The sequence below is a fragment of the Anser brachyrhynchus genome (assembly GCF_964034855.1).
Source record: "Anser brachyrhynchus genome assembly, chromosome: 9".
NCBI classification, from domain to species: Eukaryota; Metazoa; Chordata; class Aves; order Anseriformes; family Anatidae; genus Anser; species Anser brachyrhynchus.
This window is the reverse complement of record NC_137703.1, coordinates 4,979,639-4,994,445: the sequence shown is the minus strand read 5'-3', so window position 1 is coordinate 4,994,445 and position 14,807 is coordinate 4,979,639. Positions and strand designations below refer to the sequence as shown.

The following is a 14,807-nucleotide window of genomic DNA, read 5'->3' as shown; positions in this document are numbered from 1 at the left end:
TCTCTGAAACCCCAACCCTGAAATTCTTAGAAGACATCGCCTTGCGCTCTTTTGAATGAGAGAATTCACATAGGCTAGAAATTCTTGCCATGCTGTTTTAGTACTACAAGCATAATCCTGTTCTGTTAGCAAATTTTTGCAGCTGCCAGAACTCAGAGCACCTTTCAGAAAGGCAGCATTTTAGTCTCACTTTGAAAGGAAGGAAAATGACTAAGCCAGCAGGTTAGTGGTATAGGGCAGGTCAATTAAGTCCTACTTCATACTCTAGCCACTATACCACCTCCTGTAAAATTAAACAATTGAGTAAAAATAAATTAAGATACAAATTCTGATAAATAACTCCACTGAATATCTACTTGAGCAGATAAAGTACACCTTCAAAGCACTCAGGAAAAAAAATAATAATCCCCCATCCCTCAAAAAAAGTGTGGGGGAGAAAAAAGTACTAATGTAAGAGTGACCACATGAGATCGCATTTAGAATAAAGTTCTTGTTTAATTGGGTTTGAACAGATCCAAAATATTTTCTATCAGAAAAATTGGGTGGTTTTGCTGCCAAGAAAATGCACTAATCCTTGCTGTGTTGGTGTGCTGTGCCTAGGGCAACCCTACGTCTTTCTGACAGGGTGCTTTAGTGGTGGTTATGTTAGACTGCTTCCCTCCGCCTCTTGTTTCCCCTTGCAGTTATAAATAGCACGCACAAGGTGAGGGAAAAATACAAAACCAGTTTATTAAAGTCTAACATAAAACACTTCAGGCTGAATATGTACAACTCCCTTCCCTTCCCAGGTGATTATAAAATTGAGAGTTGAGCTATATACAAACAACAGAGGAAGAAAGGTATATACATGAAAGATACTTTAAAAATAATTTAACCAAAAATCAGTCATTAGTCTTTATCTTAATTCTGCAAGGCTTATTGATAGCCTCTCCAAGATCGCAGCCCTGAAGTCCTTGACATGGGACTTGTCCATACTCAAAAATTTTCTTGAAATACATGATTTTAGGGAAGTTGTCATGCTTTGTGCCCACATACAGACACAAATTCAGAAGTAAGTGCCATACAAGGAATTATTCTAACATAAATATTTTGAAACAGCCAATTCAGAAACTTATTGATGTAGATAATCTATTTAGGCAAAACTTGCACTGACTTTAGTGCAAAACTGACTGAAACAGTACTGAAACAATGGTGTTGCTGAGATAAATCATGTCATTCTCTCTAAATTACTGTTAATGGAATTATTAATATATCCTCTTTCATTTTGCAAGTAGGTTTTAAGAATGAAAATTCTCCCTAAAAAACAATTCCATGCTTTCTTCTATTAATCCCTTAAAGAAATTACCAATACTGTTATAAACCTTGCGCCTCCAAAATGAACGTGGAATCCTTAAGCCTATGATTTAATGTGCAGCTGATTTCCATGCATCTATCAGCAAACGGTACAGTGCAGACCTGCTTCTTCAGGCCCTACAGCACTCAGCATGAACATTCCTACAAATTTAATATATATATTTAATATCTATATATATTTAAAATCTATATTCTAGTAAATGAATACAGTTAATAGAGATCATACCTCAGCAGCTGAGATATCTCCACGAGAGATGAGGATAGGAATCGAGACTCTCAGATGAGGACTGAAGAGTGCAGGTCACTAAATTATTGCTCCAAGACAAAACTACAAGCCTGTGTGTTCTACTAAGAAAGGTTAAAATTGTTGTCTTGTAAAAAATAATGATTATCTTCTTGTCTATAAAGAAAACTAAATGACTAATAAAGAAAGCGTTACTCTTTTTAAATATCTAAACAAATCCTGTATAAATCTAAGTACTGTTCTTTAAAAAAGTCTGAAAATCTAAGAATACGGTATTAAGCTATAATTTTAGAAATATAAAAACAGTCCAAACAAACATTATTATGGAATGCATTTTCTATGTAGGAATGTGTGTTTTTTTTTTTTTTTCTAGCGCTATTTCTCTCTTGCTGTCTTTTATCCTGGATATATTAATCTTCACATGCTTTTCTTCAGAAAACAGCAGTGTATCATTAGTTTATCTTCCCAAGTTGGTTAAACATTAAATGTATCAGTTGTACGTCTTTGTTCTTTTTTTCAGCATTCATGATTAAGCCTAGGTCTATCCCAAGACTTCTGATCTATTTTCAGAAAGAGAAAGTAAAGCCTTAGGCCAAGCTACACGGCTCACTTTTGTTAACACAGGGTCAAGATCTTTGCCATTTGTCAGTGCCAGCTAGCTAAGGAATCCCTCAGCTACTACATCAACAACAGAAACCTGAAAAAAAAAGGGGAGAGGCAATGCCAAACAAGAAAATCTGAGCACTTCATCTATTGTCCTTTGTCAGCAGTATGAAGGACAGCACCTGTCCATAAATGTTGTGCTATGAATAAGCAAAGAAAATAAAGGCGAGGAAGATAGAGCGGTAATTAGCTTTGGGGGACAGGGAGAGGTGCCTGCATTAGGAATGTTCCTGGGGAACTCCACGCTGTCCGTGGTAGATTTTTATCAAATTAGTCATGATTAAAACCTAAAATATGATCAAGAAGCGGTTTTAAACATGCAGCCTACAAAGATGATCAACACAAAGAAGTAAAAGGTCTGTTACCTCACAAGCACAAACATGTGGAAATTAAAAGAAAACGATAGTCATGCTCAGGAGTCAAGGGACCATTTGCAGAATATTTAAATGAAGTCCTCCAAGAATTTTTTCACAAGGCTTTTTAATTAAGGTGCAGATTACTTATTACTCCATGTAGAACAGAATTAGTTAAGAGGTATCTCCTATGCCCTTCGATTTATCAGTGTCTGGACACAAGGCATCAGTGGGAATAAAATGCTAGCACCAAGTAAATAACCAACAAATAATATCTTTAAACGTCTTGTTGGTACAGCATTATGATTGTTTCTCACTATTTGATGATTACTTAGATAATGCTTACATTATGCTAATGGCACAAACTGGCAAAACGGAGCATAAAAGTACGCCTACTGTCAAGTAGTCTTTAACTAACGACCCTACCAGGACACTATGGATGGTGCTTTTTTTAAAATTTAAATTGCTAGTAGTAAAACATACCTTTACAAGGGTCTTGCTAGATACCAACTGTGTGCAGTTACACTGGACAAGCAACGTGAGAGGTAAAGCAATACATAAATACTTCAATTAAAACAAATCAGTCACACTCTAATAAACCCATGCCTGAAAGAAAATTAATCTGCTCTGTTGTATTCTTCTTAATGCCCCCTCAGGTAGCATTCATTCAGTATTTTCACAGTGAAGGGCAGTGTTTGTTTCTTCTTTTGTACAGTAGCACAACAAGTACTACTGTCACAGAAATGATAATTATGAAGCTATGGTTCACGCCTCACAATTAAGTCAACGTCTTTGTCTCCGTTACAACATGCACGTTCCAGCACTTCTTTTTAGCAAATGCTGCTGTTTGTGCCAAACCCAGGATGTTTCAGAGATGTGAAAAACAAATCTGAGACAAGATACAACAACGCTAGATTCATTTAAATAAAAAAAAAAGAGTGACTTGTTGGAAAGAATACGCAGCAGTATCTATGCCATTGCAGCCCTCTGACTTGCCATGCTGAAGAACCTCCCTTACTTGCCTTGTCAGGGGCGTTACACCAAGCTCGCTTTCCCTCTGGTCAGACTGAACCGAAGACAGGCTGCTTCTGGCCGGCAGCGGTAATGCTTTGACAGGACCTCGCCACAGCGCTGCCCTGCCTTCGGTCACTGGTGGTACACTGTATCACCTCCGAATGCAGACGCACAAGCTTGTTAGCAGTCAAATTCTGATTTTTCCCTTTAGAACTCTGGCTTGATAGTCCTAAACTATCAAATATGGCTTAAAATGTTCTCAAATCACAGAATGGTTTGAGGCGAGAGGGGACCTCTGGAGGCCCTCTGGTCCTACCCCCACGCCCAAGCCATGGCACCCAGAGCAGGTTGCCCAGGACCTTGTCCGGGCGGCTGTTAAAGGTCTCCCAGGAGGGAGCCTCCACAGCCTCTCTTGCAACCTGCTCCGGTGCTCAGATGACACTGTCACACGTCAGATCAGCAGGAACACAGAAAACGATCTCCAAAAAATGCATTAACATACTTAACAGAGAATTCTTAAGGCAGGTGTTGCTGAAAAGGAATTGTCTCCTGGAAATCAGTGTTAATTGCAAATAGAAATTTGATTGTAGATTAGCACAATTCAACCAAAGGAAAAAAAAAAAAAGGAAAGACAGCACTGTACAATGGAAATGCCTTACAAGGATTTTTACACAGAGAAAAAAAAAAGAACAAGTCCAATTCAAAAAGTGTGACTACTTGATTATGTTCATCTTTACCAAACGTATGCAAGTTCACTGCTGGATTACCTTGTGGCTCTGTTGTGCGCTGTCAGTATAACTGCTGCAAGAAAATAAACTGAGGTTCTGAATATCCAGTCACAGCGGATCTTAGCAATGTCTCTGACGAAGGAGACTGACTGCCCGTCACAGGAAGCAGCATCTGATGGTCTTCAGTCCCAATGGGAAGGGGAAGCGGTAAAGACATCTCAGAGGGTTTCACATCTATGGACTCTGATAAAGGACTTTTCTGATTCTGAATGGATTCTTGCTCATTGAAAGAATTATCGAGTGTATTAGAATCAGGGGGAGTTTCGGATCCTGGGAAAAGAAAAAAAAAAAAAGTTTTTCCAAACATGTATTTTATTTTCCCAGCAATTAATGTAAGGGAAAATTTTGCAAATGATGCAAGAATTGCTGCTAGCAAGAACCAAGCAAGACTTGTTCTCAGAAAACACGGACCAACTGCTACTAGAAAACTTGCTACAGATAGCACAACTCAACAAGAAAGAAAGACAGCGCAAGTGTCTTTGCACGGAAGAATTAAAACGAACAAATCCTACCTGAAAAATTAAAGTGCTTGAATGATTATTTAGATCTTACCAAGACATTCAAATTCCCTACAGCTTATCTTGTTGAGGACATTGTATGAACCATCCTCATGTGTGTCTCATACCGTCCCTCTTAACTTTCTCTACAGATGCCATCTCTGTTGGAAACCATCTGAAGAAATGTTCAAAAGCTCCTACACAAATTCTGCAGCTTCCCTTTCAACTGACTGCCCAAACAAGCACGTGGCATATCAAAGACTGCCCGGGCAGTTGCGCTGTCAGTACCTTCAATGTGCTGTGAAGCCAAAACAAGCTGTAAACACAGCGTGAAAACTGAGAATCACATCCTCTGCTTCCTGTGACGTGACAAACAGACAGATGATGAATTCTAACTTGATCTCTACTTGGCATGGTACAGAAGATAACAAACCCTTAACACAGTGAACGAAGGAGCTTTGGAGAAAATACAGTTATGAAGGTTTCCTTGAGGTTTCCACCACCCCGAAAACCTAAGAACCACAGCCACACGCTGCCCAGCCCTCTCTCTCCTCCCTCACCGCTGCTCTCACTGCACACTTGCTTCCACCCCCTTCTGGCTGCATTAGCACCTTCCTAAACGGGGCTTCAGGAGACTTTGACCTTCAAAGCTGCCTCCGCGTGTGACTCTTGTTTTCTCAGCCTCTCCCTAGCCGGACCAGACGTGCACAGACACCGATTATTCCCCTTTCCATACGACAGAGACAAGGGAATTAAGGCAAATACACTTAAGGATGGACAGATAATGAGGTACGTGGAGCCAGTGTTGAAAGAGACCGGTTCCGTTCTCTGAACACCTCCTGAGTTTTGTACCATAACCAAGTAATATGTCACATTTCTTCCTAATCAAAATCTGGTACGCAGAGCAGGATTTGAATGTATTTGAAAAGTCTTTTTAGGGCAGTATTTGCAGCAGAGAACATTTTGCCGGCTGTCTGGTACCGTGTTATGGCTAATCCAGCTCAGACCTGGATTAACATTGACTATGCTGTTGCATTAAAAATATTGGATCCTTCTAGAAGTAAAGTAATTCTTGTAACCAGTATGTCTTCTTCATTCGAATTATTACCCTAATAGGGACATACTCCAAAAACAGATTCAGAAGAAAGAAAAAGTTACCTATGACTCACAGACCATGCCTTAGTGTGGAAATCTCTCACAGTTTACTAGGACGAGAAAGTAAATATTCACGTACAAAAATTCTCGTCAGCAGCAATCCACTTCTCTGTTGGTCAAGATGTGCTTGCTACGGCAACGCAAACTGCTTGAAAATTTGTCTTGAATCTCCTTTAAAGCATATCCTTTGGGCTTTAAAAGGTTTGGGTACCTCTAAAGCAGATGCTTTTAGCACTAAGGAGAGCTACCATGCAAAAATCTTCTAAATTTAGAAAATTTTCTAAAATAAAAGTTTTCTAAATTCAGGCCAGTTTGAGCAAAAAACACCAAAAGTTATTTGACATGGGGGAAGACAAAACAGTTTGCACAAGGAACTCACCTGTGTGAACCTTCGTTTTGTGCTTCTTAAGATTTTTTATGTCTGTGTAAGAATTTCCACACATTTCACAGATAAATGGTCTTTCACCTGAAAAAAAAATGGGTTTGGCAGTTAGAATAATCTTGATATTGAAAGAAGACAGTTATAGATGCAGGATAATGGATTTTAAAGTTATATTTTAAAACACAGTTTGTAACTGTAAGGTATTTTGTCTGTCTGTATTTAGAATAAAATTGTTTCCAGAACAGTACATTAAAACAAAGCAAAAAGCCTCTGTGTTTGAAGTAGAACCATGATCATACATCAACACCTACACTGTTACACACCGAAATTAGTCTGAAAAAAGCAAATAAAAAAATTCATAGATATTTTCTTTACGTTATTTTCACAAAGATACATAAATTAAGAAACTCTGCTACTTTCAAGTACAGCACAATGTGGTATATTTTAAAGGCAAAAAGGTAAAAGTACAATATTATTTATTGTTCAGGAAGCAGCCTGTCTGGAAACTGACCTGTATGGGACCGAAAATGTTTATTGAGCTCTCCAGAGGAAATAAAACTCTTTCCACAAATGCCACAGATATATGGCTTCTCTCCTAAAGGAGACACAAGGAGTTTATTTCAATATATAAACCATAATACACATAAAGAACAAGTTAAAATAAAACAGAGGTGATGTCCAATGGGAGAAAGGGCTCCCTAAAGTGGAGTCAAAGGGAAAAAACATGAAAAAGAAGCTGGATGAAAACACCAGAGGACACTCCCAGGTCATCCCAGGGCAGAGATTTCCTCCGTCTCCCCTTACCTGTATGTTTTCGGGAATGGGTGATGAGAGAACTCGAGACAGCAAAGGCTTTTCCGCAGGTGTCACACACGTAGGGCTTCTCCCCTGTGTGGCGACGCACGTGGTAGGTGAGCGTGCTCGCCTGGGCGAACCGCTGACCACAGCGGTCGCACACATAGGGCTTCTCACCGCTGTGCTTCCTGCAAAAGAACAGACAGCAGTGATCTGCTGGCAGGAAGGGAAGCAGCGCCCACGGTTAGGTGACTTTCCTCAACTCCCCTCTGCCTTCTCCAAAGCTCCTTGTGTTAGCGTTCTGTGAGCTACAAAACTCATCAACTGGGAGCTGATTCTGAGCTAGCAGTTTCTCAATGAGTAAAAGTCACTGTCTGTTGGCGTGGGGAATTTGTGCATCAGTGATCTCACGGCAGCTGAATCAAACTATGGGCCCCGCGCATGTAACATTCACTGTGAGAACTCAGCAAGTGTTGCATTACAGCGCACTGAAAGATAAAACGATGGTTCCGAACAAGGGAACATGATTTGAGCTCCTGCCAAAAAACGCAACAGCCCCGTGCCGGTTGCTGTGCGCAGGGAGACCGGTTCTGTTTCACTTCCTGTCAAGGACTGCTTTTGTCTCCAGGCACTTCAAAGAGTTTAAAACAAATAACCGTCATTGCCATAAGGATACCAGTTCGTATGCTGTAACATTCATAAACTGCTCCCTCCCTAATGAGGGAGGGCACAGATGTACGCATTCTGTTCTTGCGGTGTGAGACAGGACCCAAGACAAAAGGAGTAAGAAATGAGCAATTGTGGGAACGCGTAGGTCTTGCTCACAGCACAGAGAATGATTCTGTTTAAATAAACGTGGATAAACATCTGCAGGATCTCACTTCTCCCTACCTGGCGTGAATCTTCAGGTTGCTCGAAGTGGCGAACTGCAGGTTGCACACGTCGCACTTGTACGGCTTCTCTTCGCCGTGGTGCATCCGGCTGTGGAACACTAACTGGCACTTCTGGGCAAAGCCTTTGTCGCACAGCTCACATTTGTATGGCTTCTCCCCTGGTAAAAAAACAAACCCCTTGTACTCTCTGGATTTACGTAAGCAAGCTTTCCAATCCATTACCTGGCCAAGGCTCAAGTGTCTGTTCTAGTAGGCCTTACAAATAACATCTCGTGGCATCCGGTGTTCAGCCCGCTGAGGTGGAACGTGCCAGCAGCACAGCACACAGCAGGCCACTTTTAACGTATTACAATTTGAAAATAAAAGGGAACAGTTCATATTTTTAATAATGCCATTTCCCCCCCGTTATTTTCAGAAAGCTATTACTACTTTTTCCAGATGATTCAAGATTCGGAGTGCTTGAGATGAACAGCCAGTAAATCACCTCCTCTTTCCTGCCTCTCAAACAACAAGAGGTGTCCAGTGCTCTCTCTGGCGCTCGCTGACTTCTCGCTAGTGTCTGCTGCGGAACGCTACAGGTACCTCTCCGACTGCTCGTGGTTTCTCCGTGGTCAGTACGGTCTCATCAATGGACTGCGCAACGCCACGGTCTCAGATGACAGCCTGAGAGCGCCTCTGCGTATTGCGGGGACAGCGCACAGCCAAACTAGGGACTTGGCAATTCCTAAGCACAACGTGTACTTAAAAACGTCAGAAATAAAAGCACTCGGCAGCTAACCTGCCGGCTAGGAGCAGCAAACTGTCCCTGAATTCTGCTCACAAGCTTCACCTTGCATACGAATCTTTAGTGAGTCAGTGGCTGATGGTATTTGAAATCCTCTCCCTTGGTCACTGAACGGGAATGGTGTTCTCCTGCAGCTGTACCTCAGAACCTCCTACTGGAGGCTTTGCATCCTACTCCTCTTCTGCATCTTCGCAGCTTCCTGGAAAGAGCTGCACTGCTGACCTCTGCTCACAGTTTTCCAAAGGGAAAAAGAGCAAAAGTAACCATTTAAAAAAAAATCTTTTTCACTGTTACTTCAGAATTCTGAATGTCAGCCACAAAAGGAAGAAAACCGTGCGACCCGAGTCCCTCTGCTGCTCACTGAGTTTAGCAGAGCAGCAAAGGTGAGAGCAGAACAGCTACCCTGGATCAAATCGAAGACAGAACTAATCCAGTATCAAGTCTTCCTTGTCTAGGGAAGGAAGTAAGGAAAGACAAAGAAGACTTGTGCTTCTCCCCAATGTCTTCCCAGGCTCTAGTAACTTGCTGTTCGTAATCTTTCCAGGTTGGATGTGTTGTCTTAAAGTGTTCATAAATGGTTTTTCTTTGATGCTTTCTCCAGTAGCTCTTGCTACAACACAAACTTCTAGTAAAGTTATTGAATGAAGAGAATGTCACACAGTTCAGCTATACATTTTACTAAGTAAAATCCCAAACGCTGTAATTGAGCCACCTCCACTATCTTTTTTTGAAGATTCCCCCCATGCAAGAAGCAACCTACTTGAAACAAGAATGTATTTCTTTTTCCACCATTGTTATCAAACCTATATTAGGACTTCACGTTAAAAAAAAAAAAAAATCAACAGAAATTCTGGTACGGAGTACCATGAGCCTTTCACACTCTACTGGCGGTGGTTTCTGGCACTGCACTCCATTTAAAGTCTCTGCAGAGTTAAAGGGCAGCCAGCCCTTCGGAATCTTTCCAGAGACCAAGGTGCTCTGACAAGTAAAGTCCCCTCCAGCTATTTAACGCTGAAACTATGATTTTGTACCGAAAAAACATAGAAACAGTTCATGCTACCAGGATACAGACGCTATCCCCACAGTACCAAGAGCAGACAAAATTTCCAGAGGAACAACTCAGAACACAAAGATCTTTCTAGTCCCGCATTCGCGTGCTGCTCTCGCAGATCTCCACAGCCTGCGAAGACAAACCACCAGCTTACCTGTGTGAGTTCTTACATGGGTTTTCAGCTGGTTGCACTGCGTGAACGCCTTCCCACACAGCTGGCACACGTAGGGTTTCACTCCTTTGTGTATCCTCATGTGCCGGCGGAGGCTGCTGGCTTCCGAGAAGACTTTTCCACACGTGTTGCACACCGGTTTAGCTTTGGAGTACTTCTGGTCAAGTTCCTCTCCTGAACTCTCCAGCTGGTAAGTGTTCTTTTCGTTGGCTATATTGGACATGCAGTGCTCCTTCAGCGCACAGTTCTGCTGAGACTTCCCCCGTTTTTGTTTTGCTGCAATAGTCTGAACTAAAATATCTTGCGCTGCCAGCGTTTCGCTTTCCACCACAGCTGCCAACTGGAGTTCGGAGTTATCGCTGCCTTGGGCAGCCTGCTCTGTTATCTGCGTGGCCAGCTTATTTGCGTCTAAAAACATTTCAATCGATGCGTTCTCAGTCACATCATTCTGGTACTGTATTGATTTACTCTGTACGCTTTTGGGGGAGCTGAAATTCTTCTTTCGCTTTTTGGTTTGAGCGGATTTCTTTTCTAAAGCTGATTTCTTTGCCTGTGGTTGAACCAACTCTGCAGGAGGAGCGTCTGCTTTCTCCCGATTGTTGTAATCTCGGAGAGTCAGAAGGCAAGTCTGCTGATTCATTTCAATGTTTCCAGTGATGCTAGATGTCTCTGTAGAAGAGGGATTAGCAATAAAAGCAAAGTCTTCCATCTTTATCTTGCATTTAGTCACCACTTCTTCTACTTTGAGATAGTCGGCAGCCTGGTGAATTTCTTTGACATTCCAGCTGCAAGGAAACAAGATTTAGGTGACAATACTCTGGACGAAGCAGTAATTTGTTCCGTACCAACTGTATTAATACAGACAGCGGAACTACAGAGAAGTTACACTGTTAGAGGAAATAATTCAGAGGACAATACACAGCAAGACCTAATCTCGTGCCCATAAGACACTGATAAGACTCCAGCTGACAGCCTGTGCCTAGGGGAGCCTGTAGCTCCACACAACTGAAAATTTTATTTTCGTTTACGTGCCTCTTGTAGAATTCTAAGTCTGATCGTAAGGTGGTGAGACCGGGCTTTGGTTTGTCTGTCCAAAACACTCAGAAGTCATAACACAAAGGGATAAAACACTGGAGAATAAAATGCTACAATTATTACCCTTTCTGCCAAAAATCGTAAGTAATTCACAAGCAGCACATTCACCCCAGCAATTCTGCGAAGCAGCTATTAACCTTGTTTTATAAAATGACTTGCACACAGTCTTTACTCTGTATGAGCCACGCACAGACTATGCCACCACCAAAGCAGTCCTCATTTAAGCTACTACCCACTATTTTTCAGATCCTGTAGCATAGGCCTTGACGGTTTAGAAAAAATAAATCATCCAAAAATGGTGGCAACAGGTGCCAGTAACAATCTGTGGATTTCTGGCAGTTTAACTACAGATTAATGCTAAACAACAACATTCTGCCTGTCTATTTCACAGCAAGCGTAACTAAATCATCAGACAACAGGCAGCTAGCCAAAATCATTCTCTGTCCATGTGTACAACAGGCTCGGTAGCTTGTACGACACTAGCACTGAGCTCTAGGTAAATCCTCCGGGGTTCACACGTGCCCCCGCTGTCACAGAAGACAACGGGGGCTGCAGCAGGGATACATCACAGGCTGACAGGTACCCGCCAGCAGAGCTCCAGGCGTCTGCACAAACAGCTCTCCCTGGGTAAGAACAGCACGTTCACTCACAGCCCACTTCTTTCAGAGATCCCAGCCGCTCAGAACGAACCCAGAAAGTTGCAAAGCCTAACGCACTGACTATAAGGCACTGCTGCGGGAGTTGCTCTATTAGTGTTAAAACTTGTAGCTAAGTTACAGACAGAAACAACACCGAAACAACACCCTGCATCCAGGCTTCTAAAATTCTCAAGTCTGAGTTTGCAGAGATCAGCAGCAACAAAGTTTTTTTGGACCCATTTGACACCAGACATTGCAACAGGAGTTACACTTCTGGGCTACCTGCTTCCGAGCAGTCACAGCTGAGTGAGCCACACCTCTTTCTTTTCCCTGAGAGAGCAGCACTACAAAGAACCCTCACTGCACACAAAGTAACACAACATGCACAAAAACACCCCCATGAGGGGGAAAATACTTATAGTTTCTGTGTGTTGACTGGAAAAAGGGCTCTTATAATCCAACTTCAGGAAGAATCGAGTTATCCCTCCCTCTCCCAGTAACCACACAAGATTTTTAATCCTTCCTGATCCTGACAGAAAGACTCAAGAGCCCGAAACTATCAGCAAAACATCTGACAACGTATTTGTGCTTTGGAACTCACATGCCGAGTGCTATCCTGGAGCATGCAAACAGATGATCTTCAGCGGTTTGCATGCATCACATCCACTACTACGTTCCTCCCAAATGCGTTACAAAGTACAAAAAATCCAGTACTGCCTCAATACAGTTTGTTTCCCTATTTTCTTTCCCACTTGAATAGCACGTGTTACCTGTCAAGGTTTAAGTTTCCCGTGTAAATAAACTCCAGGAGTTTTTGGAATCCATCAGCCTTCACTTGAGTCTGATCCAAAACGACGTTGTTGTCAGAGGCGTCCCTGTAGAAGGCCCCGAAGTACTCGCTGAAGGAAGCCAGCACATTTCTGTGCGCCTTGAACTGGAACTCGCCGATGACGACGGTGCAGTCACAAAGGAAGCCGGCTTCTCGCTGCTTGTTCAGCCTCTCCAGCAGGTGCTCGCAGTGATGGGAGTACTGCATCCTGGCAGCGGCCTGCGGCCTCCGTTCCCTCCTGGGAAAGCGAAGGAACCCAGTCACACGCCGGATTTTATTTCTTTTTTCCTCCTCCCTCAAAACAAAGTTAATAATGACAAATACCCCAGCGCTGAACCACCCCCCCCCCTCCCCGTGGCCGGCTGGGCACCGGGACCTCCCTCACGGGGCTCAGCGGCCCGGTTCCCTCCTCAGGGCTGCGGGGACGGAGCGGGGGAGCTCCCGGCCGCCGGGGCTGGACCCGGGGCTCACCGAGGGACAACGGGGGGCGGCGGCAGAGCCGCCTCGGGGCACGGGGAGCGGCCGGGCCGCAGCCCCCCGGGGCCGGGACCCTCCGCGGCCCTTCCCCGGTCCCCACCGGGCCCCTCAGGGCCGGGCCGGGCCCGCCCCAGCCGCCCTCGGACGCCCCCCCCTCGGTCCCGGCCCTGAGGCGGGCGGCGGCGCCTCGCGCACCTGCGGCGGGACGAGCGGGAGGAAGCGGCGGCTCCTCCGCCTCAGGCCGCCATGTTGTGCCGCCGCCGCTTCCCGTACGCCACTTCCGGTGCTCCCGGGACCGCCGGGGCTCGGGGAGGGGCGGGGAGGACCCGCGGGGGGAGCGGGGACTCGGCGGGCACCGCCCGGAGGGGGAACGGGGCGGGGCGGGCCGCGGAACGACCGCCGGGACGGCCGGGGAGGCGCGGACTACAACTCCCGTGATGCAGCGCGGCGTGGGAGCGCTGGGGTCTACGGTGTTAGGGAGCTGTGCATGCTGGGGGATGTAGTCCCGCTGGGGACTGAAGGCTCTAACGTCCCGCCGCGTTGGTGCTTCCAGTTCAAAGTAATTCGGGGCGCCGGTTCCGCAGCGCCGGCGGACCTCCGTTACTTTCCAGCGTCACATCAAAGAAAGAAAAGAAAAGAAAAAAAAAGAAAACGCGAGCCACCCGCCGGTGTTTCCGCCCGGTTTCGAACCGGGGACCTTTCGCGTGTTAGGCGAACGTGATAACCACTACACTACGGAAACTCCGCTTGCATGGAATCCCCCCAGCGATCCCCTCATGGCACCTACCTCACTGCAGGCTGGGGACCTACCCCCACAGAATCCCAAAATCATCTAGGTTGGAAAGAGCTCCAAGATCACTTGTTCCAACCACCCCCCTACCAGCAATGTCACCCACTGAACCATGTCCCCAAGCACCACGTCCAACCTTGTCTTGAACATCCCCAGGGACGGTGACGCCACCACCTCCCTGGGCAACCCATCCCAACGCCTGGCTGCTCTTCCTGAGAGGAAATGTCTCCTCATTTCCAACCTGAACCTCTCCTGGCTCAACGTGAGGCCATTCCCTCAAGGCCCAGCACTTTCCTTCCTTCCTCTGCACCCCCAGAGCTCCCCGCTCACCCCCGAGCCCCTCAGCCGAGGGCAGGCCCCACAGCACAGCTCCTCCGTGCTGCTGCCCGCTGCCCCTTCTGCCACAGGTGGCCGTGGCGTGGCTGGGGGGCTGCGGAAATAAATAAGCTGTTTGTATTCCTAACGGCAGTGCCGCGGGTTTGTGGTGCCTTTCTTTATAACGCTTTTCATGTGAGAAAAGGCCCCGTGTAGTCTGGTATGGTTTCAGGCAAAAGCAGGTAACCGCTTGGAGCACGCAGGCTGACAGAGCATCCTTTCCTTCTCTCCTTCAGGCAGCGAATCGGGGAGACAGACTGCCACCACCTCACTGCAGAAGAGCTGGATCTGCCACCTATTGGGCTTTTATTTGAACCACGTCGACAGTCTTTGTTGCTGACTGAGAAAGAGCGCTACCACCAAAAATCACAGCACTCACGTGACAGAGAAACTTGGAGATCTCGATTTTCAAAATAATCCAATTCATTTTCAATATATTTAAACCTGCATACGTAAGTA

At 44.9% G+C, this 14,807-nt stretch overlaps 1 protein-coding gene across 3 annotated transcripts; it reads right to left on the bottom strand.

Annotated features, from left to right (window-relative positions):
* Positions 1 to 704: 704 nt before the first annotated feature.
* Positions 705 to 13,535, bottom strand: MYNN (myoneurin). 3 transcript variants are annotated; one of them, XM_080605414.1, is made up of 8 exons: positions 13,379 to 13,535; positions 12,648 to 12,944; positions 10,127 to 10,929; positions 8,136 to 8,295; positions 7,254 to 7,432; positions 6,961 to 7,044; positions 6,447 to 6,533; positions 705 to 4,685 (listed from the first exon to the last, which is right to left on the bottom strand). In XM_080605414.1, the coding sequence occupies exons 2-8, from the start codon at positions 12,911 to 12,913 to the stop codon at positions 4,417 to 4,419; spliced, it is 1,848 nt and encodes a 615-aa protein (XP_080461540.1). In that variant the 5' UTR covers positions 12,914 to 12,944; positions 13,379 to 13,535; the 3' UTR covers positions 705 to 4,416. The 3 variants fall into 3 exon arrangements, with proteins under 3 accessions (XP_080461540.1, XP_080461541.1, XP_080461542.1); XM_080605415.1 differs by having other exon boundaries at positions 12,648 to 12,997; positions 13,379 to 13,504; XM_080605416.1 differs by lacking the exon at positions 13,379 to 13,535 and adding an exon at positions 13,178 to 13,321.
* Positions 13,536 to 14,807: the final 1,272 nt, after the last annotated feature.

Coding starts and splice junctions, on each gene's coding strand:
- MYNN (XM_080605414.1), bottom strand. CDS start 12,913: ATGCAGTACTCCCATCACTGCGAGCACCTGCTGGAGAGGCTGAACAAG. Junction 8,296..10,126: donor CCATGTAAGAACTCACACAG/GTAAGCTGGTGG, acceptor TTTTTTTACCAG/GGGAGAAGCCATACAAATGT. Junction 4,686..6,446: donor CAAAACGAAGGTTCACACAG/GTGAGTTCCTTG, acceptor TTCTTTTCCCAG/GATCCGAAACTCCCCCTGAT.